At 45.3% G+C, this 26693-nt stretch overlaps 1 protein-coding gene across 1 annotated transcript in view; it reads left to right on the top strand.

The window, feature by feature from the left end:
* The window catches only part of Stx8 (syntaxin 8), a 241826-nt gene that overhangs the window by 151996 nt on the left and 63137 nt on the right, over positions 1-26693 (top strand). The window contains exon 7 of the mRNA XM_075992106.1: positions 3913-4014. Coding sequence (XP_075848221.1) covers positions 3913-4014 — 102 coding nt within the window. The remainder of the gene's footprint in view (positions 1-3912; positions 4015-26693) is intronic.

The raw sequence follows: 26693 nt of genomic DNA, 5'->3' as shown, positions 1-26693 counted from the left end.
GCATGGTGGCACACAGGCAGACATAGTGCTGACTATATCTTGATCAGAACTTAACAGGAAATGTACTGACGTACTGGTTGTGACTTGGGCATACATAAGACCTCAAAGCCCACTCCCACAGTGACATACTTCCCCCATCAAGGCCACACTTACTCCTACAAAGCCACACCTCCTAATAGTGCTACTCTCTATGAGCTTATGGAGCCAATTACATTCAAACTACCACCTGTGGATATTTAAATTGTAATTAATTGAAAGATAAGATAATAAGCATATGTTTCAGCTTGGTATGTGCATTGTGTGCATTTAGGACTAGGGGCAGGTAGATCAATTAGGATGTTGTTTTAGAAATGCCTACAAGGTTTTGTAAGATATCAGTACCAAAGTGTAAGATAAGTAATAGTATTAGAACATGCTATGGAGGTAAAATCAGCAAGGATACTAGCAAATGAAATGTCAGATGAAAGGGAAAGCAGAGAATCAAGTGACTGGTAGTTCAGGCTTGGGCAAGTAATGATGCCATGGTAGAGGGTCATGGTTAGCCTCAGCTGTCAACTTGACACACGCCAGAGTCACCTGGGAAGAAGAAACATCATTTGAGGAATTGTCTATATGAGATTGCCCCATGGGCAGGTCTGTGGGCATTTTCCTAATTGCCAATTGATGTAGGAGAGCCCAGCTAACTGTGGGTGGTGCCATCCTTAGGCAGGAGGGCCTGGACTGTAGAAGAAAGGTTGGTAGCCAGGAAGCACCATTCCTCTTCGGTTTCTGCTGCCAACCCCTGCCTTGGCATCTCCAGATGACGGACTGTGGAATGTAAGGTGAAGTAAACCCTCTCCAGGTCACTTTGGTTGTGGTCTTAATCACAGCAACAGAAAACAGACTTGGACATGGGGACAGAGACTGTTGGGAGGAAGTTGAGTTGGGGGACAGATGAAGAGTTTAGCTTTAGAAACTCTGAGAAAATCATGTTTGTAAGTAGGTCAGGATTGTTTGTTTGGGCTCGCTCTTTAGCCCAGGCTAACCTCAACCTTGCAGCGCTCCTCCTGCCTTACCCTCTCAAGTGCTAGGGCTACAGGTGTGGGCTCCCCTGCCCAGCTCGCATTTCACTTTCAGTTTAAATATTGCTAAGGGAAAGGGTATATAAAACCATCACGGCAGTATACAGAGTCAAGGTACAAAACTCTTGGATGACCCATATATGAGAGAGGAGCACACTCTAGAGCAGCGGTTCTCAGCCCTCCCAATGCTGCGACCCTTTATTACAGTTCCTCGTGTTGCGGTGACCCCAACCATAAAATTATTTCATTGCTACTTCATAACTGTAATTTTGCTACTGTCATGAATCATAATGTAAATATCTGACACACAGGATATCTAATACTTGACCCCTGTGAAAGGATCATTTGGCACCCAGAGGGGTCACACCCCCTGGCTGAGAACCACTGTGTAGGTGAAGCTCATAGATAACGGGCAGAAAGCCCGAGAGAGCCGTCACTGGATGCAGGCGAGCACTGTGAATGAATTGTTAAATAATAGTAGATGATTTTCTTAGGCAGGTGTTACATACAGATAACTGACAAACTTGGCTTAAATCCATTTACTTTAAAAAAATTATTCAATGCTTTTATCTGAGGCTCCGTTCATCCATTACCTTTATGGCTCACATTTCTTTCACCCCAGGGTGTGCTCGGCACTCTGCTATGGTGAGAGAGGAAGGGATAAATAGAAGTGTGTGTCATGTTCATTCTGGAAATGACTCAGAATAGCTTGCATGGGCTCTGTGAGTAAAGAGGGGGGCCCTATGATGTGCAGAAGCCAGAGGAAGGAATTCCCCACTCTCCTGTGCCTCTCTCCTGCTGGTTTCGTTGCATAGACTGGCCCTTTCCTGCCTTGTCATAAATATGACCTTCCATGGTAACCTGCACTGCTCAGAACTCTGGAAACTTTGACCTTCTTCTTTGTATTTCTTCATACTTTAAGAAATATGGTGTCTTATATTGAATAATTCATTTCTAAATTAGCCTTAAAAATAGGCAGGCAGAGCAGGGTGGTGATGGCACATGTCTTTAATCCCAGCACTTGGGAAGCAGAGGCAGGTAAATCTCTGAGTTTGAGGCCAGCCTGGTCTACAAGAGCTAGTTCCAGGACAGGCTCCAAAGCTACAGAGAAACCCTGCCTTGTAAACCAAATAGATAAATAAATAAATAGTAAACCAAATAAATAAATAAATAAGGGGCAGGAGAAAGGGTCTCAACTGCAGAAATAATATGTACTCAGTATTAGTGTGAATGATACAGGAAACAGGAAGAACACAGTCACGAATACCCACTACTAGGAGCAATTGTCATTAGCATTCAGTTGCCACCATTGCATGTATCCCTAAAGGCTTGCAAATACCAAAGGATAGATGGAAATAATTTCATGTAATTAAGATTCTTATATATATGCTATTTTAAATGTCATTTAAAATACATTTAAATGTGCTTAATTTCACCTTTTAAAGATTAGCATAAAAAAGAACTTTATAGAAAGGCTCTTTAAAGAGGCAGTAATTACTAAGTGGTAAGAATTACTAAATGCTCACAAAAGTGACATAAAACATTGAGGTTTTAATGATTTTTAAAAGTTATGTTTCTATATATTTAACTCTTACAGCTTACTGTGACATGTAATAAACCAGCCTGCCTCTATTTTGGGCTTCAAGGCCATCTTATAATAAAAACAAACTAGGTTCGTTCCTGTTTATGACTAAATCTGTTTCTCAAGGATTGGGCTGTGCCTGTAACCTCAACTACAAATGGTTCTGTACTGCTTGTTCCAAGAAACACCAACCATGCCTTTGTTTCAAAATGGGATGACCACCGTAGTGTGCCCACCTTGCAGTGACTACCTTTTTATGACCACTGTGTTATGACTGCCTTGTTATGACAACCTTGCAGCCATGTCTTTGTTTCAGGTTTTGCTAATCAACTTGTTATGCCTATGTTGTCCTCCTGTAACCCCACCTATTTGTCTGCCAAACTCCCCATTGGAACCCCCTACTCCTGAGCTTTAAAAGCCCTTCTCTTCCCCATGTCCAATGCTGATCTCCTGAACCGTTAGGGAGAGACAGCCATGTGCATGAGTCAAAAGCTTGCTTCGTTGCTTCAATTAATCTGGCCATGATTGGGTTGGTGGTCTTTCTCCTCTCATCTGTGGCATTATACTTGCTGTAAAGCATGAGAAGTTAATGCTTTCCTTTCCACTTCTCCCCTCCCCACCCAGTTGCCCTTTAATTGGGATTGTATTGTCAAATGCTGTCTGTCCCGTGTGCTATCTAATTCATATATTTGCTTATTCTCAGTTCAGTATTTCTATAGTTCCAGTCCTAGTCGACATCTCTCGTGTTAGACTCTCCGGCTTTGAGCCCTTGATTCTTTTTTACTCAGCCAGTTTTGTCCCCAGTTGGTTCAGGAGCAGCTGAGGTCAGCCCTGGGGTCTTCTATTCTTGCCTGAGCTGAAATTTGTCGTGTACCCTCCTACATGCACACGATCGCTGGTGCTTCTATTTCCTGTAATATTTTAAGTGAAGCTTTAAAAAGGACAAATCGACTTACTCTTTTTTGTTAATGGGGTGAGTGGAAGTCAAGGGAAACCTTGGTAGTGTTGGTCTCACCCACCTTTATGCGGGTTCCAGTGACTGAACTCGTGTGGCCAGGCTTGTGTGACAAGTGCTACTTTGCCCTCACAGGTTTACTCTTTATTGAGACTTTTTTTTTCTGGTTTTGTTTTTGCCTTTTAAATCAGAATTGCAGTTTTCAAAGAGTATTTGTGAATTCGTGCCTTGGCGTGGCAGAAGTACCATAGCTGTGGACCTGGGGAGATGTGAACTGGGGAGATTTAACCAAGCACCCTTGTTTTCCATTCTAGAGATCATCGACGACCTTGCCAACCTTGTGGAGAACACAGATGAGAAGCTTCGCACCGAAGCCAGGCGGGTGACCCTGGTGGACAGAAAGTCAACTTCCTGTGGTAAGAAGAGATGGCAGCTGCCCCAACTACCTGGCTGGGGCTTGCTCTTCTTTGCGTGTTCCATGCTGTTTCTATTTACCATGAAGACGTGCTTGCCCTTCTAATGCAGCAGCCCCATCTGATGAAGCATCAAAATTGCTGAAAGATGCTAAGTTTTATTCCGACAAAATACATTGCTAAGGTTTGGAGGGTATAACGTTCATTCTTTTAAACTCTAAGTTGGGAATCTTACCTGTTTCATAGACATGAATGGTTTGGGAAATTGTCTAAGAGTTTGGAGGTGAGTCTTCTGTATTTTCAAGGCAGTTTTGTTTGCTTTGTGCCCTCCCCCCTTTAATCCATAAGTTTAATTAGTGAACTCACTGTAGAACAGCTAAGAACTGCTTCCGTCTCACAGTATGACCAAGATAAAAACCCAGTGTTCAGCAATGCTGTCTTTGCTGAGTCACTTTGGTTCTGGACTCTTGTAAAATAGGGATTCTGTGTTGATATGGGTCCACTAGAAGACTTAGAATTCTGATTTCCAGGCTTCAAACTAGAGGCTCCCATTGAGGAGGTCTAGGGTAGAGCTCGAGAGGACTCATTTGGTTTCCCATGAGGTTTCCAGTTATCTCGCCCGGGCACTCACTTAACCTGACGTTTGGATTTTTTTGTGTGAGAAATACAGCAACATCCCTAAGCTAATGTGCAGTCCTGTCAAGGTTGACCACTTCTTCCGCAAGGAAACTGAGGCCTAGCTACCTTAGACTTATGCAAGAATCAAACCATAAGAGGTGGCGGTGGGAAGGAGCCCGCATGTTTTATCTTCATAGTTTCAGGTTCTAGGTGTGAAGGGCAAAGTCTTGGTGGCCAGGAATTTCTTAGGAGTGGTAAGGCAGAGGGAACGCTTTGCTGCGGCGGGAAGCAGAGGGAAATCACACTGCGGATGAAGCTACCAGGCTGGGCTGCAGCCGACTGGTGAGATCCAATGGACGAGCAGGACCACAGGTGCCAGTGCACAGCAGGTCCCACAGGACTCCGTTCTCTCACCGTGTTGCTCCCAGCTCTGGAAACTTGGTGTAAGCCTCCTGACCTCATGGCCTTTTGCGGTTCACATACCCCCTCTGCACCTCATGGATACCGTTGCCAAGTCCTGCTGCCAGCTTGAGGCTACGGCATCATGCCTCTGAACCACAGCTGCGCTGGTTCTCTATGCGCCTGTGTGGCTGAGCCTGAGAAAATACTCTCTCAAAGGAGAGTTTGGTTTGGTGTTTTTAAACAGGGAGCCCCTTCAGTGAACTCTCGTGTCAGGTTTTTCTCTTTTCAAATGCTTTGTAGTTTACTATGCTGGAGCCTTGGTGGGTAGGGTATTGTTCTTGAGGTGTTTTCTTGTTCTAGTACAGTGAAGTATGACTTGCTTGTTCGTTTGTTTGTTTGAATCAGAGCATCATATAGTCCAGTTTGGACTTGAACTTGAACTCACGAGCCTCCTGTCTGCACCTCTCAAGTGCAGGGGCTCCAGGTGTGCACCGCCAAGCCAAGCTTATGTGTTGGTGGCTATTGAACCCAGGGCTTTGTGTATACTAGACAAGTGTTCTGCCAATTGAGCCACATTCCCTAAACCCACCAGGTTTCTCTCTAATGGCACTATCTCTTTAACAGTTATAGCTTATTTATCTACGCCCCCTTATTTGAACTTTAAACTGGTCCAGACCTCTTTCCTTGCAAAGCTGTAAGTTCACATTGTTCTTCCCACTGTAAATTTCACTACAAGTAGTGAGGAATGGCCATGCCACTTTCTGGATGTCATGTTGTCTTGAAATTAACTCTACCAAACAGTTTATTCTAATTTCTTTTCATTCATCCTCACTCAAAATCCTAGGAACCAGGAGAACTGAAGCCAGATTCATTATCAGAATCTGACAGGAATGGCCGCTAGTGCAGGTCTCAATAGGATCCCTACAACCTCGTGAACCCTACCCTACCTTCACTGTCCATGTTTCTGTCAGCAAATTACCAGACGGCTCATTGTGCTCAGCTCACAGCATCCTAGGGCGTTTAGCTGGCAGCTCCAAACTCTGCCACGTACTCCTCACCACCAGTCTCCAGGCCTAGGAAGCTCGCGGTCGGGCTTGTCAAGGCCTCAGTTCCACTTCTCAGCCACGCTCCTCGTCACGGTGATCACTACCGACAAGAAGCAGCTTAGGGCAGGAAGGGTTCATCCTTGCTCATGGCTGTGCAAACTGCCCATGGGACTGGGGTGTGGCTCATGGTGGGAGCAGCTTGTGATTTGGTGCAAGAGCATGAGGCTGCTTGCTCACAGCTGGACAGCAGGCTGGAAAAGGGAAAGGCTGATTTTTTTCCTTTTGCCTTTTCTCCCCAATTCAAGCCTCAAACATGAAGAGTGTCAGTGTTCATCTCTCTGCTTACTCATCCACGGATGGCCAGGAGCTAATCCGTCACCATGCCTTCCCCACCGTCATGAAAGTTATCTCCCGAAGCCTGAGCCAAATCAACCTTTCCTTCCTTGAGTTACTTCCTGTCGGATATTTAGCCACAGCAATGAGAAAGTAACTCAAAAGCCTTGTGGGAGGAGCATATTTATCCTAGGTGACGTGGTAGCGTGCATGAGAACCGCAGATGAGCAGGGCCTGGCAATTGACCATGGAGTTGATCTGCATCAACCTGTAGTATTAGGATGATCAGGCATGGAGTAAAAATAATTACTTTAAATTTTTTTACCCTTATTTTTTGTGTGTCATGGGTAGGTGGGTGCATGTGAAGATCAGAGGACAACTTATGGAGTAGGTTCACTCCCTCTACCGTACGGGTCCTGGGAATGGAACTCGGGTCATAAGGCTCGGCAGCAGGTACCCTTACGCAGTGAGCCACTCCCTGACCCCTCAATTTTGCATGTTTTAAAATATTTTATGTGTATGAGTTTTGCTTAAATGTATGTATGTATGTATACACCTTATACATGTGTGATGCCCATGAAGGCTAGAAGGCATCAGATCCTCTGCGACTGGCATTGTAGGTAGTTGTAAGTTATCTTGTGGGTGCTGGGAACCAAATCTGGGTCCTCTGCAAGAGCAACAAGTGCTCTTGACCACTGAGCTTTCTCTCTCATCCCTTGATTTTTGCTTTTTTAAATTTATTTTATATACACACCAGAAGAGGTCACCAGATCTCGTATAGATGGTTGTGAGCCACCCTGTGGTTGCTGGGAATTGAACTCAGAACCTCTGGAAGAACAGTCAATGCTCTTAACCTCTGAGCCATCTCTCCAGCCTCAATTTTGCTTTTTAAATTAAAAGACTTGAAAAGATCTAGACAGAACAGGAAACTATAAAAAGTAACCAAAATTATTGGAAAGGTTACCAAACAGAACTTATATAAATTAAAAATAAATGAAACTAAGAATTAAGTGTACATTTTTGATGCCTTCAAAAGAGAATCATCCAGCAGACAAACCAGGTCAAACAAACAAGCGAAAGCCAACTCTGTTCCCTTTTCCTAAGTGCTAGTATCAAATGCTGTGGAAATTCATTTCAGCCTCAGTAACTATGGCTCTTCTCAGATGCAAGGCTGAGCTTTCTGTGTAAACGTGAGCATATGCATGCAGGCAAGGTGTGTAGGGCTTGGGAATTAATCTAATCAGCTCACTCAAGTGTCACTTGGTGGCGGCTCACATGGCACTCTCGGACTGCGCCTAACTAGGAAGACTCATTCAAGCAGCCGGCCCATCATTCTTGCCCTCAGAGTGCAAACTAGGTTGTAAACCATGAAATGCCTTTTTGTTTGCTTGACGTGTCTGTATCTCTCATGCCAGCCTGGCATATCAGTCATAAATGCTTGAGCAGGGGGGAAAGTCTAGTCATAAATACAGAGCAGATCACAAGGGGCCACACAGGAGAAGGGCCTGGTGATGAATTTGTTTGTTGGGTTGCTAACAAAGGACTCAAGCACTTCTTTGTGGCCCTTTCACTCCACAGCCTGTGCTTGAAATTTTTTCCTGAGATCTTTGTGTGGTTTTTTCCTCCCCTTTCTTTTCCCAGCCTCACCCCCGTGATAACATCAAGTAGAAAATAATGCTGTTTTTCCCTAGATTGTAAAGGCAAATTAGACTGATGGGTCTCCCTGACTCCTCGATATATTTTCAGATCTGTTTCTTGTATTAAGGACATTTACATAAAAGTGGGATCTTTGTAATTGCAGTTTAAATATTCAGTGTGGCTGATCCTCATTAGAATTCAAAATAGAACCTTGTCTGAGTCTAAGGAGAGAGCCGATTGTGAAAGCCCAGACTAGGGGTTCTCAATGGCTGGAGCCTTGCTTCTCGGCGGCGTATTGACTATTACGTAATGTTGTCTAAGCGCGCCCATTGTGATTTCAGCAGTCCTGTGATGTGGCTAAAAATCAGGTCTGCTGACCTTATACAGACACTGTCTTCACCTGGAACCACTGCAGCTACCTCCAGCTCCCCTGGAGTGCAGCAGGGTCTGGGGCATGTCAGTGTAGTCCAGCGTGGTGGCCACCACCTGCAGTCTGGGTGACAAGGAGAGCTGCTTGCCCTCCTATCTCTTTCCTTCTATATTTAGAAAGAAGGAAGGAAGGAAAGAAAGAAAGAAAGAAAGAAAGAAAGAAAGAAAGAAAGAAAGAAAGAAAGAGAAAGAAGGAGGAGGGGGAAGAAGAGATAATGACAGATGGACATCCCTAACTGACCAGATGTCAGGCTGTGAAGTATCCCAAACTCCATGCCACATGCCACAAGCTGACATGCCACAGTGGAAAAATTTTACACCTGGCCTCAGGTGATAAGTTGCTGTGAAAATACAGTTGCCTTCAAAGAATTGTGCAAAATTACTTTAGGGCTTTGTACATACAGTGTATATGGAACCAATGAATTTTGTATTTAAATTTCCTTCCCATTCTTAGAAGATCATATTAAGTTTATGCAAATATTTTAAAGTACAAAAATATCATAAATCTGAAAAGATCCTGGTCCCGAGAAGTGTGAATAAAAGATGGGATGTTCAGCTCACAATAATATGCCTGGTTATTCTGTTGATGTGCCGAGGTTAAGTTGGGAGCTACAGTGGTTGTTACTAGCTGGTTCTTGGGATCAACTCTGTTTTCCTGTTTAACTTAAGTTGGTTGGTGTCATAGGTAAGACTTAGAGGCAGCTATATCTTTCTTAAAACAGCACAGAAAAGCCTTTGAGAAGTACCAATTGTATAGGATGTTGTAGCATCATGAAGTTAGCATCTTCTTTTAATTAAAAAAGGAATTTTTTTAATAGAAATTTGAAATTTTGTGACTGGAATCATTATTAGCCCTAAAATTCTTTGGTCCCATCTCTAGTGATTATATTATGTTGTTTATAATATTTGGCCTTACTTATATTTACTCTTCTTAACCTTAGAAAACATTAGAGGCCTAGAGAGGTGACTCGGCAGTTAAGAGTCATCTTGGCTGCTCTTGTAGAGGACCTGGGTTCCATTTCTTATACCCATGTAGCAGTTCACAGCTGCCTGTAACTCCAGTTCCATCATTTTTGGTGGATTTGACACCCTCTTCTGGCCTCTGTAGCCCTGAACAAATGTGGTGCTCTTATCTTATATGCATACAAGTAAAATATTAATGTACATTAAAATTGGTTAATTAAACAGAGAAAGTAAGAAAGTGAATTCTCTGCTATACCGCTTATTTATAGCAAGCCTCAGAGCTGCTTTCTCTTTCAATGAATTATTTTATAACCCTTACCATGAACATGAGCAATTAATTTAGAGTAGGGAATGACTGTGTGGTTTCTCCTACTTAACTGTTTATCAGAAATATCTCTTGACCAATTTTTCTTTGCTTTTTCTTCTTCTTACCATAGTTTGCTAAGATGAGCTAGTGAAATTCCTCTGCTTTCTTTACAAATGTGGGAAGTACCTGGCCCACCACAATGAATGTCAGCCTCCAAAGCTTCTTGGCCTCCAGCTTTGCTGCTCATTTCTTCTCTTCTTTCACCCAGCACAGTTGCTGGATGTCACCTGCATGCCAGGCACCAGGCCAGAAGCCGGAATTAAAAGATAGGACTTAGAGTGTGCAAGAGGGACACCTGAGGAAGTCACTGCCGACTGGGGAATGCCACAGAACAGGCCCATGTCTGCTTGGGGCCGGGGACTTCCCAGAGGCCACAGCTCTGGAGAGACAACAGAAAGCACACCGAATGTGTAGATTGGATCCCTAAAGGGCCTGCTGGGGAAGGGAAAGCCTGTGTGCCCAGGAGCTAGGCTAGGTGTGGAGGCTGAGCCAGTTTCAGGCCCTGCTGAAACTGCTGACAGGCCTGAGGTTTCTCCACACATTGCCAGTAACCCTACACCTCTTCTTTTATTAAAAAGTGAAGGAAAGTCCTCCTAAGGCAAGTACCCATGCTTCATTTCTTGACACATCTCAGTGTCTCCTAGAAATGTTCTGCCGCATAATACTGAGGCTTTACATGTGTGCTGTGTTCTTGTTCTTGCTTATTCCCCACCCCACCCGCACCTCACCCAGTCCCCCCCCCCCCATTTTTCTTGATTCTTTGTCCTCACACCATTGCAGCTCCATTCTCAAGTGGTTGTGGGCAACCAACAGTTCTACCTTCAGACCCAAGTTCACCTGAACGCCCAGGCCTGTGTCTTTGGCTCCTAGCCTGTCTTTCGCGACACCTGCAGCACCTTCTCCCTGTCCCTGATCCATGAACTTGAATCCTTCCCTGTAAGTCCATTTCCTCTTCCATCTCCTTTTTCTTTTATTAAGTAGGGTGTCCTGCAGCCTCGGCTGGTTTGGGCCATCCTGTTGTAGCTGAGGATGGCCTCAGACTCCCCATCCTCCCACTTCAGCCAGTTGAGTCCTTAGATGATGGGCGTGTTCCACTCTGCCCACCTTCCTATTTTCCAGGCTCCAAACTTCTTTCATTTCTTCTCTTGCCTTCAGTTACCAGACAGCAGAACTTCCTGAGTGAAGCAAGCGGCTGAGATGATAGCCAGGGGCAACACAGGGGCTGCTGGATCATCTGGGGTTTCTTCATTTGTTCTGTTGTTGTTGTTTAAGAAAAGGATACTCTGTGTAGCTCTGGCTGTCCTGGAACTCAGAGATCTGCTTGCTCTGCCTCCCGAGTGCTATTGTGCGCTACCACTGCAGTCTGTTGTTTCTGAGAGAAACCTGAAGTCTGGACCCGTAAGTGAAGTCTTCCAATATTTTAGTCCTGATGAAACTGACACTTTCAAAGATACCTTGTAGACTGTCTCAGTTAGGTTTTTGTCATTGCTGTGAGGAGACACACCATGGCCATGACAACTCTTATAAAGAAAACATTTGATTGAGGGGGCTCCTATATATATTCTTTTTCATTCAATTTAGACTGTCCCACACCTTTCTAGAACAATCAAAGGAAATGAAGACTTCAGTGGAAGCAATAGCAAGTAATAAAACTATGTATTGAATAAATAGGAAGCCTGCTTGTTCAACCCAAGAGAATGGTGTGGCACTCCACTGTGTGCATGGGTATTGCTTGGTAGCCATTTTAGGAGCTAAATGGTCAGTTCAGACATTCCCTGTTCCTGGCCCTCACATGCTCCACCCTGAGCCTGTGGTATTCTGGAGTTTGTGTAATGCACGTTAATTACTTATAGTCAGGTTGTCCTTTATGTGTGACCACTCGCTGTTGTCTGCTTGGCCTTATCTTCTGACTGGGGGGAGCCTATTTGCTTTATCTCAGCATTTAGTTAGGGAGTGAGAATAGGGGCACCAAGTTCAAATGCCGATGCTGCAGCTGAATCCGGGCAGAACTAAGCCCTTGAGAGAAGCACAGTATTGGAAAGTCTTTACTTAATAGGAGGTGATGGATAGGGACTGACAGCCTCTGAGCTGTCGCCATTACCCCCGCTCCCAGAAGCCTCCATTCATCTCAGGGTCTGCTGAGGGGGCACTGACTTTTGCTGTCACCAAGGGGTCAGACTTGACCACAAATACAATCATTTCTAGATTGTTTTTGCTTAGTGTGTTGTGGAATGCTAAGGCATGCTTTCTAAGAGCAATTTCTGTTCTTACTGAATACTAATCGCACTGTACGGCAATTGTGATGTTGCTGAGATATGGATCTGTGCGAGTTCCCGGTGATTTTTGTTCACCAGTTAATTCATCTGCTTCTCCTGAGGAAGCAGCTCCTCCTGGGTAGGTTGAGAAGTATCAGTAGTGCTGGGTCTGTGCGTGCCTTCACACTCAGAGCTGTGCTGATACAGAAAGAGCCCCCCAAACTTAGTGATTTTTCCACCCCAGCCTGCTACTCCTCACACACATGTTGACTTTCTTTAATATTTGTAAATTGAAATGAAAAAGTGGGTTCTAGTTGGGCTGGAATTACCTAAGCTGGAGGAAGCTGGAGGGGCTGGGGCCTGGGGCCTGGGACCACTTTGTCTTTTCATATGTAAAGTCAGCGGCTTAGGCTAAGTGGTCATTGTTCCATCCAATTGAGTGGTTTTCTTTTCCATATTTCCCCACAGTGAGAATCAAACAGCCCACTCCTCCTCTCCCCAGAGCCCTGTGACAGGGCTCACTCTGGTCCATCTTTTATACTGGGAGGCCAATGCTATGATGTGTTTGTTAGAAAGATTCACAGGCATGCAGAATAAGAAACACTGGACAATGTTTGAATGGAAGATGATAAGGAATTTTGGTGGGTGTAGTGTGTGTTAGGACTGGAGTGGTGGCTGCTGCCCCTGGGCTCTGAGTTTACAGTGAATCCCCTTTCTCTCCACTTGGCACCATAGCCCTTAGACAACTGTTGTTAGGTACATATTTGAATGTGACCTGGAAGAAGTTCCCCAAATGGAAGCTTTGGGTGCAAATTCTCACACCACTTCTTTAAAACATGTAACTATAAAATGAGCTAAATTAGGTGTGGATAGCTCGTTGGGTCACCTAGGCACAATTGTTCACAAGATGCCACCATCTTTCTATATTACTTACCAGGAGATGCCAGCATCAGATTGTTCTTCTGGCTGCTTAATGCTTGCCACTCTGTTTAAGAGGCCCTGAGTCCCAGCCAGTTACTGGTGTATACTCAGAGAGTGAAATATTCATTTAATATGAGCTGCAGACCCTACCTTTGCTGGGGAGGAGTAATAAGCCTTGTTAAGTAGAAACAATTAAAGAAGGCCTAGAGACGAGCAACAACTTTCAATTTCTATATTTTAGAGATTATAATAATGAATACATGGCCAATTTGCAACTCTGTACAAAGTCTCTCTGCCTGCCACACTCATTGTCTGCCCACAGTGCTGTGCCTCGGAGGCCAGAGCTGTTGCAGGTAGTGCCCACAGCCCCGTGACAAGGACCCGCGGCTTACCTGAAGCCCCACTGAAATAGACAGACGCCCACTTGAGACTGCACATGTTTGAAAGAAATAGGAGGGTTTGGGAAGTGTCAGGAAATGTGTACAAGTTAGAAAATAAATAGGGACAGGAGATGGGGCTCAGTGGTAGGACTCTTGCATGGCTCTTGTGGAGCCTTAGACACCATCTCTGGCTCTCTAGAAGGAGGGAGGGAGAGAGGAAGGGTGAGAGGGAAGAAAGGAGAGAGGAAGGAAGGGTAAAATCGATATTTTGCCCTTTACTAAGGCCCTTTGAAACGCAGTTTTGTAAGCCCTGGTATCAACCTTTAAATAACTTGGCTCCAGATGTTGTTGCATTTTAATGAAGATTTCGATCAGCTCTGGAGATCCATTAATTGGCTCCAATAGAGATCTGGCAGTGAATTGGTTTTTTTTTTTTGTTTGGGGTTTATTTGGGGCGGGGACGGGCTTACCTTTGCTTTCTATTTGAGAGTCAGGCAGAAATGACAATTTTCTGTCAGTGAACCATGTTAAATTCTTTAGAATAACTGATTTGTGGTTCATTTAAAAGCACTATTGGTTTTCTCTGCCTGTGAACCTGAATACTGAGGCCAATTTCTCCAGATTAGCAGCAAATTGATCTTTGTGTCAGATGTGGGTGTTATCTGACACCTTGTCTCTCCCTGGTACCGAGGCCTCGCTAGGGCATGTGACTTAGATGTGCTTGAGAGAGCACCTGGCTACTGAACGGCCCCCAAAGATTCTTTGGCTCCCAGTAGCCTATCTTTCTTTTAGCCCTTAAAGTAGTGATTCCTTTCAAAGTGGCTTTTGGATTTTGTGCAAAGTTGTATTTTTTTAAAAAATAACAGTATTTATTGCAAAATGGTGTCTAATATTCTTCATCGTTTTGTTGACTTCTTGTATGATACAAAGAAAATGAAAAGGGCCATTTTAGACGGTGAGTAGCTACAGTGGTGGCCATGGCACGACAGTGCAAATGCTCTTACTGTCACCCCGCTGTGCCCTTGCAGATAATGGGACGGTAAATTTCATGCCATATAGATTTACCACAACAAAGTGCTTATTGAACAATGAATAAGTAACTTGCTGCTCCCCACTCCATGAAATTCAGCACAGCTGGGGTCACATCATTTCTGATATTCTTGGACATCTGGCATAGTATATTGGGCACATTGCTGCCTGTACCTATGGTTTTTTTCTTTAAATTAGTTTATTCTTATTTTATGTCTGTGGGTGTTTTTCCTGCATGCATGTCTATGCAGTGTGTGCATATAGTGTCCAGAGAGACCAGATCCCTGGAACTGGAGTCACAGGCAGTTGTGAGCTGCCGTGTGGGTTCTGGAAATTGAACCAGGATCCCCTGGGAGAGCAGCCAGTGCTCTTAATCTCAAAGCCGTCTCTCCAGCTCTATACCTATGTTTTTAATGTGGCAAATAGGATCTTAATTATATTTATACATATTTGTTTAAACAAATAGAAATAGGAACAAAGAAGGTTTTAAACACCTAGAATTCATCTCCAAAACAGATGCAAGTAAAGTAAGAATTATTATTGTTGCCCTCTATCAGCCATTTTGTTAGGAAACCTAGAGTCCGGGGTTTCATGTCTTGGGGTGTTTGGTCTGCATGACTTTTTATCCTGTTAACCTCTGATATTCCCCTCGTCTGGCCTCAGTGACATTGACATCTTGGCATGTTCTGTATATCTTGATTAGTGAAAAATGCCTTTTCATCCTTCTCACTACTCTGACTTCCATCTAAGAGCCAGGGAAGTGCTTTTCGTCCTCCTTGGGTGGCAGCAAGATGTGCTGTGGCTTACTACAGCGTTTCATTTGGGGTTGGGTTTTGAAGCAGGGTCTCACGTAGCCCTGGCTGACCTCAGCCTTGCTGTGTTGCCAAGGCTGACCTTGAATTCCTGGGATTGTAGGTGTGTGTTCCCACGTCCTGCTCTGAGGCATTGTTTTATAGACTGTTTCCTAGCTTACATTTACAGTTCTTCCAAAGTCTAATTGTTTTCCTCCTTCCCCCTCTCTCCCCTCCTCCCTGACTCCTGTGTTTCTTGTTCTGCTCAGCTTATTGTAAACTGATTCCAACTATCTCCCATGGCTCTTCTCATACGCGAGTTTTTAAACCATGTCTTGCATTTTTTGTAGCTTGTGATGACTCCTATCAGTTTAATGATCATTGTAGACTTAAATATTTCTCTCTCTCTCTCTCTCTCTCTCTCTCTCTCTCTCTCTCTCTCTCTCTCTCTCTCTCCTCTTATGCCTTTTTGCTATAAGGTGAATAATAAGTAGTCTTTGGCAAAATTTTCCTTTTAAAAAGACATTCATACAATGTATTTTCATCATATCTACCCATCCTTCCCCACTTTCAACCCCTCCCATGCCTCTCAAATTCATGTCCTCTTTCTCTGTAATTATTATTGTTTTATAATGTCTGTAAAACCTACTAAGTCCAATTAGTTCTGTCTATATGTACTTGGATATAGGCTGTGTGTGTGAGGATGCTAGACACAAGCCAAGCCAGGTTTCTCTGCCCCGAAGCACTAGCAGCCTCGAGGGAGCCAGTTTGGTGAGCCCTGACTTAGTCCACATGGACTAACCTGATGGAACCAGACTTAGCCATCCCCAGATCCCATCTCCAGCTCTGTGAGCAGGGGCTCTCTCTAGATTCTCTATATTCTCCTTTCTTCTCTCTCCTAGTCCCCATCCCCGTTTCCTGTTTTCTCTCTGTTCTGTCTTCCCTGCTTTTCTCTATTCATCACCTCAGTCAAGATTGCGTGTCTGGAAGGCCTCACACCCGAGCTCCATCCCACTCACCCAGCCAGCAGCACCCATAAAATGCTGCCATCCCCTGGTTTGTTTTGTTGGCTAAGCCAGCTGATTTCTCTCTCTGATGCATTGCAGAGTATGGAGCCATCTGGAAATACGTTATAGGATATAACAACACAGTAATAATCCCTAAACGTGCATTTGAACAATGGTATTGGGTAATATTTTTATGGCACACTCTGTAATTACTTTCAAAAAAGACGTGTATACGTGTGTGTGTGCACATGCATGTGTACATGTTTTAAAGGAAGTCTTGCTACATAGCACAGGCTAGTCTTGAATTTGAGATCTTCCTGCCTCAGTGTCCTCCAGGGCCGGGCATTATTTTAAACTCTGTTCTTGACAGTTAACACCTAGTGATATAACATAGCTAGGCAGTTCTGCAGAACAAACCTAAACAGCCGACTTACCATAGAGATAGGTTTGTTTCTGATAATCCTAGCAGTGTGAGACAATTTTCCTTAATTTTAAAACTTTAAATTTTTTTTAAAATTTAAAATATGATTACCTCATTTTCCTCCCTTTTTTTCTTCCCATGAACACCACCCCATTCTCTCTCAAATTCATAGCCTCTATTTTTTTAAATTGTTGTTGCATACGTATGCATATATGTAAATACAACCCATTAAATCCGTATAATATTATGTTCATATGTATATTGTATATGTATATATGTGTGTTATCCCAGGGTTGACCAGTTGGTCTTGGATAACCAATTTGAGGGCTCTTCCCTGAAGAAGACTATTTCTCCCTCTCCCAGTATTCCTTAGTTGCCTATAGTGTTTTTATCTAGGGTTGAGGCCTCGTGAAACTTACCCCTTCCATGTTAGCATGGCTATTGGTGTGTCCTTGTTCATGTCTTGTTTAGCCGTGTAGGTGAGACTCATAGGTGTAGCCTCCCTAAAAATTCTAGGAGACAAAGTCTCACAATAGACTTCCTATTCCTCTGGCTCTGACAGTTTTTCCACCCTTTAGGTATTGGTCAAATTCTTGAGGCCTACTGTACCTATAACTATTCTGGAAACTAATGAGTATTATTTGCCAGGCTTGCAGAACACTTTTAGTTGCTGTTCTTGCTGGCCTTGAACCTTGGGTTTAGGTTTTCACCCTTGCCATCCTAGGTAGGAAATGTCAGAGGTTCAGCTTCTTCTAGACCATGCTTGCAGAGCTTGTACCTTGGGATTGTGAGTCTGAGAATCTGGCATAAGATAGCTTGATTGGCTTTCCTTGAAAGGCTACTAAATAATGCACAAGAGGATTTTCTGAAGGTTAAACTTTAAAAAAAAAAAAAAGACTTATTAGCCAGAAAAACGAAGTCTGTATAGGGCTAGAAAGTACACTCTGAATGGGAGATAGGCTGCTCTTGGATTTGAGTCTCTTGCTCAATCCTAAAATGCCTAGGGACATTAATAGAAACATCATCTGTCACAATAAATCCCATCATCTTGGCAGCTGGCAGCCCTTACTTTCCAGCCGCTAGCATTTGTCTCACCAGAGCCTTAGCACGCGCCATGCAGGGGAATACTATTCAGCCATAAGAAGGACTGAGGGAGTGGGAAATCCTTGATACAGATGAGCCCTGAGATACTCTGCTAAATAAAAGCACCACATAGCTACAACTTCCTTTTTAGGAAATGTCTGGAATAGGGCAATCTGTTGGCACAGAGAGCAAAGTGGTAATTTTGCCAGGGGCTGGGGAGTGGGACGCTTAGGGAGAGACTACTTAATGGTCAGGAGGTTTCCTTTGGGGGCGATGAAGAGCTCTAGAGTAATGGTGGCCATTATAAACATTGCGAATATACTTCCTACCGATGAATTCATGCATTTTATCACAATTCAAAAACCAGAAATCTTCCATCCATCTGCAAATGTTCCCCCAAAACAAGGAGTAATCCTCCTAAACAGTAATTCTTCCAGGTGCCATGGTACCAAGCAGCGCAAGCAGCCGGGAAAGGCTTCCTGTTTTGGAAGATGTCACATAGGGTAACAGTGGGCTATGAAGGGAGCAGCGGCTTGACAGAGCAGGGCAGGGTGAGCTCAGCCAACAAGACCCTTGGCTAATTCCTTTACTAGTTGGTAATGTAAATTAATGTTGGGGGCACATCTGACTTGGAAGCTGCTAGCAAGGGGGACTCTTCCTCTGAATGTGTCCCTCTGTAAGTTGTCATAGCCCAGTCAAGGCAGCACTTTAACTCTGACACTTGTGGCCCCTCCTATGGGCCCAAACCAGTGTTGAGGATTAAGGTTAATGGATGGACAGACAGACTGCTGTGTGCTCCTGTGGTAATCCACAGTCTGAGCGATGGTGGGACAGGCATGGAGACCAAGATGTTGCTGTCTCCCCTCAACAAGTTAGAGGCTCTAGGACAATGGTTCTCACTGTGGGGATCATGGGTCATGACCTCTTGTGTGTGGAGGGGTGGGGGATCAAATGACCCTTTCCTAGGGGTCACCTAAGACAATCAGAAAACACAGATATTTACATTACAATTCATAATAGTAGCAAAATTACAGTTATAAAGTAGCAGCAAAAATAATTGTATGGTTAGGGGTCAGCACAACATGAGTTATAATAATAACTGTATTAAAAGGTCTCAGCCTTGGGAAGACTGAGAACCGCTGCTTTAGGAGGTCTGCTCATTTCCTGGACTCCTGGTTTCTCAGTTTGTTTTCTCCCCCCCCCCCCCCCAATGCTGTATTTGCATGCATGTGAAATCAGTTGTCAGACCTTCCTAAGCCAGAAGGCCCCCCACTGAGCGTTCAATCGCTTTTCAGTTTGGCCAAGATCAGTGACCACATGTGGCCAAGGTTGGGGATTTGTGGTCTTGCTTGCTAAACATTTTCTTTCTGTGGTTCTTCTTAAAAGCCCTTAATTTTCCATGACACACCAGTGTTGAGGGTTGAGGTTAAATGGAAAGGACAGACAGACTGCTGTATGAAAGGTTGACATGGTAGGGCAGGCATGGAGACCAAGCTGGAAGGAGACTCAAAAGACAAGAGTGCTTGCCTGGGCTGCAGGGGATGAAGGTGAGGAAGGGGGCATGAGAGAGGGACTGAGGCAGAGAAATCTGGGCATACTCTATGTTTCCGTGTGGAACCTGCTTCTCTGTGTGAGCCACTTCTCTTGTCTTCAAACTCAGGGGCCACCAGTGACATGTCTCTAGACTATGTCTGGCCCCAGCTTAGCTGTACAAAAGAATTGAAAAGACCTGGATCTGAAGCAGGAAGTTAGGAACATTTGTCCTTCAAAATAATGATGGTAAAGTGTTGGCCAAGATAAGGGGGGAAAGAATCTCTTTTGCACTGCTGGTGGGGTATGTGCTGTGCATGCTGGGAAGTAGGGAGGTTCCTCAGAGAAGCAAGGCTCCCCAGCAGCCCCCTCCGCTGTGCTGAGGACACTGCTCCTCTCATGGCTGCCATAGTACCGTTCACAGGGACCAAGACGGGATGCACAGTAAAGTAGACTTCGAACATCAGCCATAGTGGAATACTATTCAGCCTTTAAAACAAAAGCAGCCTTGTCACTTATGACAACAAGAACCTAGAAGTTGTTATCACTCACGGGTTAGGCACAGACTGATCTGGTATGACAGACTCAGCAAGGAGACACAGAAGAGAGAAACCAAGAGAACTGCAGTCGGTTGGTGCTTACTGGAGGCAGAGAGGTTAGAATGGGGAGATGGCGTGCTTAACTAAAGTTTCAGACAGGCAAGAAGACACATCTTTAAGATTACAACAGAGTAATCATAGTTTTAAAAAATGTGTGTTTCGAAAAAAACACAGACAATTGATGATCTTACAGCAGCAAATCCCAAAGAAGGGAAAAACAAATTAAGATCACCAACAACGAAAACTAAATTAACAGGATATAGCAATCATTGGACACTAATATCCCTTAATATAACAAACATCTCCTTGGGCCCTTTGTATCCTAGGGGCTAGGGCTTTCTTCCTTTAATCTCAATCTCTCCCTCTCCCTTTCCCTCTCCCTCCTCCTCCCTTCTCCCTCTCCCTCCCCTCTCCCTCTCCCTCTCCTTCCCCCACCTCTCTCTGTATATGTGTGTTTCTTTTTCAAGATAAGGTTTTTCTGTGTAGCCTTGGCTGTCCCAGAACTTGCTTTGTAGAGCAGGCTGGCCTGGAACTCACAGAAATCTGCCTGCCTCTGTCTCCCGAGTGCTGGGATTAAAGCCGTGCACCACCACTGCCCAACTCTAATATCAAGTTTCTTAAGGTCAGATATTGTAGCACATGCCTGTAATCCTAGGAGACAGAGGCAATAGAATCCCTTTGAGTTCTAGGCCAGCCTGGTGTACATATCAAGTAGGAAGAGGCAGGATTAGATGCTCAGGGTTATCCTTGCCTACATGTTAAGTTTGATGATATCCCTGGTACACAAGAGACTTCAGTATATATAGTGTTCAGTATATGTAGTCTCTTCTCCTAAGTCTTCTTTCCCTCTCTTACCCCATTTCTTCTTCCTCTTCTTTATTTCCACAGGGTTTCATTGTTTAGCCCAGGCTGGTTTGAATTTCCCTGCCTTGGCCTCCTATATGCTGGGATTGTGAGCATGAGCTCACACCTGGTTCTAATAGTAAACTTAGCCTGATGCCTTTCATAAAAGGCCCCAGATCAAGCTGCACCAGTGGAAGCAGTGGCAGAAGGGAGGCTTGTTCTTCAGGAGGGGAGGGCCAGGCAGGGGGAAGGAGCTGGGTGGGTAGAACAGCCCAGCCAGACTGTGAGAATCCCACCAGCACCTTGCCAGGGTGAAGTGTCTCTGTTTCCAGCTGAGATCTGTATGTCACCTTTCCCACTGCCACTGTGACATCCATCACCACCATGCCTGCCACCCTAGATCTGATGGAAGAATTTATAGCAAAGTTCTGGAAAAGTGGAAAAGGCGGGGGTCGAGGGGGGGCGGCAGTGTTCGAGAACCAGTTGTGAAATGATAAATCAAGGCCTGGGGTTATTTTGGCATCTTTTACTTTTGGATTCTTTACAAAAGAGGTTTTGAAAGGCGTGAATATATATGAGAAAGGAGAAGTGGGGGGAGGACATTCGAATGTGCTGCTTATTTCAGATTCATGGCTCCACAAAGACTGTTTGGTACCTAGACCTAGCAGCAGAGAGAATAACTATAATTAACCCTTATCATCCGACTTTACTGCCCATAGGTAAACTGAGTCCCATCCACCATTCCAGGGTTCAGGAAAAACATGGAGCTGCTGGGCCTCTCAGGGCAACAGTGCTGTTGGCTTCCTAAGGGTGTGCATTGAGGGATCGCCTCTCCATCCTCCCTGCCTATCTTCCTTCTAATGTACCACTGCCCTGCTCTGCAGTTGTGGGTTAAATACCAGGGGGCCTTTCACAATTTAGACAACTGAACCACACCCCCCAGCCCCTCCACTATATCCTAACCAGAGCACAAGCTTTCTGGGTTTTATGGTCCATAACATCCTTAGACATCTGCACTTGTTGTTCCCAAATCCCTCTCCCCCTGCCTTCAGCTGTCCTTGCCACTCAGTGCACCTTTTATCTGCCCATCAGTCTCCAGATCACTCTGTCATTTCCTGCCGCTCAGCAAGTACAAACTCAATCTATTGTCTGCAGCTCGTCACCCAGCTATCATAAACACACACCACACACGCTTGCAAACAAACAGAAAGCCAAGTCTGCTGCAGTGTTTGGGTTGGGTACCACTTTTCTTCCAGTTGCTGTTTCTTTCCATTGAACTTTTCTTCCCACCAGTGGGCCCCCTTTGCATCCTTTCTCGTCCTCGTGTGGGTTGGATTGCTGTGCCTTCTTGAGTGGGTCCTCAGACTCATCTTTCTCTTTGCATCTTAGATACAGCCAGCCCCATGAATGCCTGAAACAGGGGTCTTATTTTGACAAGAGATTGGCAGCTACCTTTCAATAGCTCCACATTGCCTGAAGAACACACAACCACAGCCCTAAGCTCTGGGTCTGAGACCTTCCAGCCTCTCTTCCCTTTGGTCACATCTGCCCCTTTTTGCCCGTATTCCAAGCCAGGTATTTCTACTCACCCAAACCTCACTTGCTCACTTCTCCTCAGTGTTCTCTCACAATCCCCAGACTGTCTGACACTAGATCTGCCTTGGACTCCACTGAAGGATTCTTGTAGCTAATCCCCATTTCCTTTCTGAGATAGGCTCTCACTCTGTAGCCCAGACTGGCCTCCTTAGTGCTGGGATCACACTGGAGCTCCTAACTCACCAGTTTATGAAAGACAAACGAATATAAGGCTCTTTGGGACCGGAGCCACACCCTCTGCCCTGCATTCGCTGGGACAGCTGAGGCAAAGGAGAAGGGAAGCAGCAGCCCCAAAGCCTGCCTCCCACCAAGTGACTCCTGCAGGCATCAGTGTGGACCCAGCACTCCAGGCTCTCCTGGTTTTCGGAAGAGACAGAAACCTTAACCTATCCCACCCCCAGAAGACGACCCTTTACTGTTTCCATTTAAAGATTGTTTCATGGCTGTCATGGGTGTGAAGCAGTGAGGAAGTCAGTGTACAGAGGCCAAACAGTGGAGATCAGGGCAAGTTTGGGGTCTGTACAAGTAGACATTCTGAAAACCCGGGGACGGAACACCAGCCGGCGACCTAGCAGTCAGCCAGGAGGATGTGTGCCAGCGTCGCTTTACTTTCGCAGATGAACTTGATACTACCCCGCCCCCGCCGTTAATTAATGTGGCCAGATGTCTTTAATATCCTATTTTCCTTTTACAAAAATGTTCAGCAAGACAAAATGAAATAGCATTTGACCAGACCGACATTAAAGAGCAAGTGTGTTTGGTACAGCTATTAAATGTTGAGAGAGGCTGTGTGTTGGGGAACATCACAGGCCTTTCCTTGTGAGGAATGAGAGAAGGTCACGAGCAGGAATGAAGCGGCTGCCCCTTTGATGGGCCGAGAACAGGAGGAACTGGCCAGGCAGGTGTGCAGCATGCTCTCACACAGGTGCAGATTCCCATGAGCGATTATTTATGACATCTGGGTTTCTGTGACACAGTCATCTGTCATCCACTCACCACATTTCCGCTGAGTCCCTTCAGCGTTGCTCTGCTGCAGGGGAGGATCCCAAGATGCTCCAGCCAAAGGACAACTGAGAGAAGAAACTAGAGTTTCTTGGTTCCTGGGGTCCAGTGGGGAATGCTATCCCTTGGGGTTCAGTAAGGAATGCTAACCCTCCGGGTCCAGCAGGGAATGCTAACAGTGGCAACGAAAGCAGGCAGCTTTGGAAGGATTCTTAGCATCTCTTCAGGTCCTGACACAGCTATGTGGTATAGTTTGATTCCTGTCTTGTTTTGTATATATAATAAGAACTATGGCCGTGCAGTGGTGGCGCACGCCTTTAATCCCAGCACTAGGGAGGCAGAAGCAGGCGGATGTCTGAGAGTTCAAGGGACAGTCAGCTGTCTCACAGAGAAACCCTGTCTTTGGTGGGGGAGGGGGCATGTAATGAAGGAAAAGCCAAGTGCGCATTCCTGGCTGCACAGTGGAAGGCTTTTCTGAGCATAAGCCAGTTGACCAAGAAGTGATCCAGGATGAATGTGGACACCCGATCTACTCTGTGTGTTTTCTTGTCTGTTTTTGGAAGCATCTTGATTAATACATTGATAGTGAAAGTGCTGAAGACGGAATTTATTTTATTGTTTTTTGCTTTTTTAGGTGACATGGTCTCATGGAGCCAAGGCTGGTCTGGAATTCACAATGTCACCAAGCTAGCCTTGAACTCCTGATCTTCCTGCCTCTATCTCCCCTGCGCTATTACAGGCATGCACCAGGACACTGGCAGAAAGAGGAATTTCACGCGCTCTGTTAATTGCTCTAACTGCACAGTGTGGTGCCAAGGCAGAATGCTGTGGTACAGTGTCAAGGGAAGATTTGTTGCGAGACGAACGTAGTCTCTGGAGATCATGTGATTGTGTGCAGGATTTTCTGGTTTTGGTACTCATCTGGTATGCTAGCATATAGGCCCTGCATGCCGAAAAAGCCATTTCAGGGAGCTCTGGGCAATGGAGTCTGATTCTAATAAGTACCTACTGATGGTCCTAAGACAGGCACTCCATGAAAGTTGTGTCAAATGGGGTCTTTTAAAATTGCATTTATTTATTTATTTGTTTGTTTGTTTGTTTGAGTGTGTATAAGTTGTATGCATATGGACACACATGTGTTGTGTGCCAGACTTTTCCTGGGGAGACACAGTCTATGTATCTACTCACCCCAGAAAGGGAGCCCACTTATGAACCAAATTACTGATACACCAAAATCCAACTGATGTGATTTATTGGAGTTCCTATTTACAAGAACAGGAATGACTCACAGGCAACCGCATCCCCAAAGCCCACCCCAGCGCGAGTGACAGCCCACCGAAGCTGGAAACCTAGAGCACACTGCACAGCCTACAGATAGCTCAGCAGGCTAGAGAGCGTCCTTTCCAGATGGCCCTCAGTTGGTGTGAGCCTCTTCTAGGCAGCTCGGCTGGGCTCTGCTTTCTCCAGGCTGCTCGGCTTGTCTGAGATGACTCGGCAGTCGGCAGTCTTTATTGTTTACTCCTGAGGGAAGGGCCTAGTGATGCTGGTCAGTTTCAGGGATTTCCTGAAGCCAAAGAGTTGTTAACTTCCTGTCTAAAGGACACTTCCCTCTAGGATGAAATGCTTTACCCCCCCCCCCCGGAACATTCTGTTGTTTCACCTCTTTCCAAACACCTCGTCCTAAAATCTGCTGCTCTTTCACCTTCCGTTACATTCTATGTCTCAAAAAGTTTCCCTCCAGGATGGAAGGCTCAACCTCAGAGAAAATTGATACAGAGCAACATGGCACCGTGCATATGGACAGCTGTCAAGAGGCGGTTCTCTCCTCCCACTCTGTGGGTCCCAGGTCATCATGGCAAGCGCCATTAGCCACTGAGCCATCTCTGTTGGCCCTTTGGGAACTTTTCTTTGAGGAGCTGTGGTTGATAGAAGAAGGAGAAGACAGCAGACGAATAGGGCAGGACAGAGGCCACACTAGGTCCCTTTGATTAGTTCATCCAAAGTGTTGCAAGAACTCAACGGCAAGGGTTCATTTCCAGCTGCTGTTGCCTGAAGGTCTGTGAGTTCATAGTCCACAGATGAGGCTTTTGATGGTTTGGGTAAGAAAGGCGTTTCAGGGAAGGGAGTGGAAGGAGGCAAAGCACAGAGGCAAGGATGGGAGTTCAAACCACCTCATCACTCCCAAGCTTGGGACCCTTTGGTGGGCACAAAAGGCCCAATCCAACCCAATATTGCAAAGTTGTCTTTACACTTTACGCACATGCGTGCGTGCACACACACACACACACACACACACACACACACACACACACACACGCCAAAGCAAATGAAAACACCACCCTTCTCAGCACAGTTTCTAATAAGTAACCCCACACCCGGTCTAGCCATCCTCCCTCACTTATTTCTCCCGTTCACTGCTCCCTTGACCCCCAGCACACTCCTCGCCCCCTCCCCATCACACGGCATCCTTGACCCCCAGGATTCTTCCCCAGGAATTCGGGTCTGGCCTGTGAAGCCAGTCACAACTCCTGCTTCGTCTCCCTACCCCTACACAGAAAACCATTTTTTTAGCCTTCATCTCCCTTTACTGGCAATTAGCCTCTGACCAGCCTGGACCCTGCCTCTGGGGATCCTGTTTGAGTGCAGACTCTGGTCCAGTAAGTACGGGCAAGACTTCTGGACACATGGAAATAGACCCTGCTGGTTCACAGAAAGGACATGAAGCAACAGTTCCTCCTTGACCACATACCGGCATGATTCAGAGAGCTAAACAAATGACAAACCGGGATTCCCCCTTGCCATAAATAGTGACTGAATTGCTTTGGGGTATAGAAAACTCATTCAAGTTGAATTACTGCACTAGACAGTCTTCCTGATTCCCCACTTCTGCATTATGACAGACAGCTGTAGGGTCCATCCTATCATGTACTGATTGGCAGGTGCCTATTACCTGTGTCCTTCACTGACACACCTCACTCTGTCTCATTTGGTCCTTTCACTTTTTTGTTTATTCATTCATTATCAGCCTTCTATAATGTGCAGTCTACTGTGCAAGACGCTAAAGACACAAACCAGTCCTAAGCCAGAGAAGTGGTACATAGTGTTATCTGAGAGGTGGAGTTTGGAGGATCAAAACAAGCAAGCCAGGCCTGCACCTCTGTAGAAAAGCCATTAACTGGCGCAGTGCCTGGCATGGGAGGCCCTTATCCCTTGAGCCGAGGGAATTGAAGGAAAGATGGTCGGAGTGGGGCGAAGTTGCCACAAAAACACTTTGAATACTGGACATCTAGATCTGGCTTGAAGCTCTGAGGTGGATGTCTACTAATTCTAGATAATCAGATCAGACAATGGAGCATTTGGAAGGAGGGCCAGCCACCCGAGGGGAGGAAGTTGCTTAGCATCAATGCCTGCAACCTAGCTGAGTTGCAT

This window comes from Microtus pennsylvanicus, chromosome 11 (assembly GCF_037038515.1).
Source record: "Microtus pennsylvanicus isolate mMicPen1 chromosome 11, mMicPen1.hap1, whole genome shotgun sequence".
NCBI lineage: Eukaryota > Metazoa > Chordata > Mammalia > Rodentia > Cricetidae > Microtus > Microtus pennsylvanicus.
The sequence above is the reverse complement of the archived record's forward strand: the minus strand, read 5'-3'. Positions and strand labels throughout refer to the sequence as shown.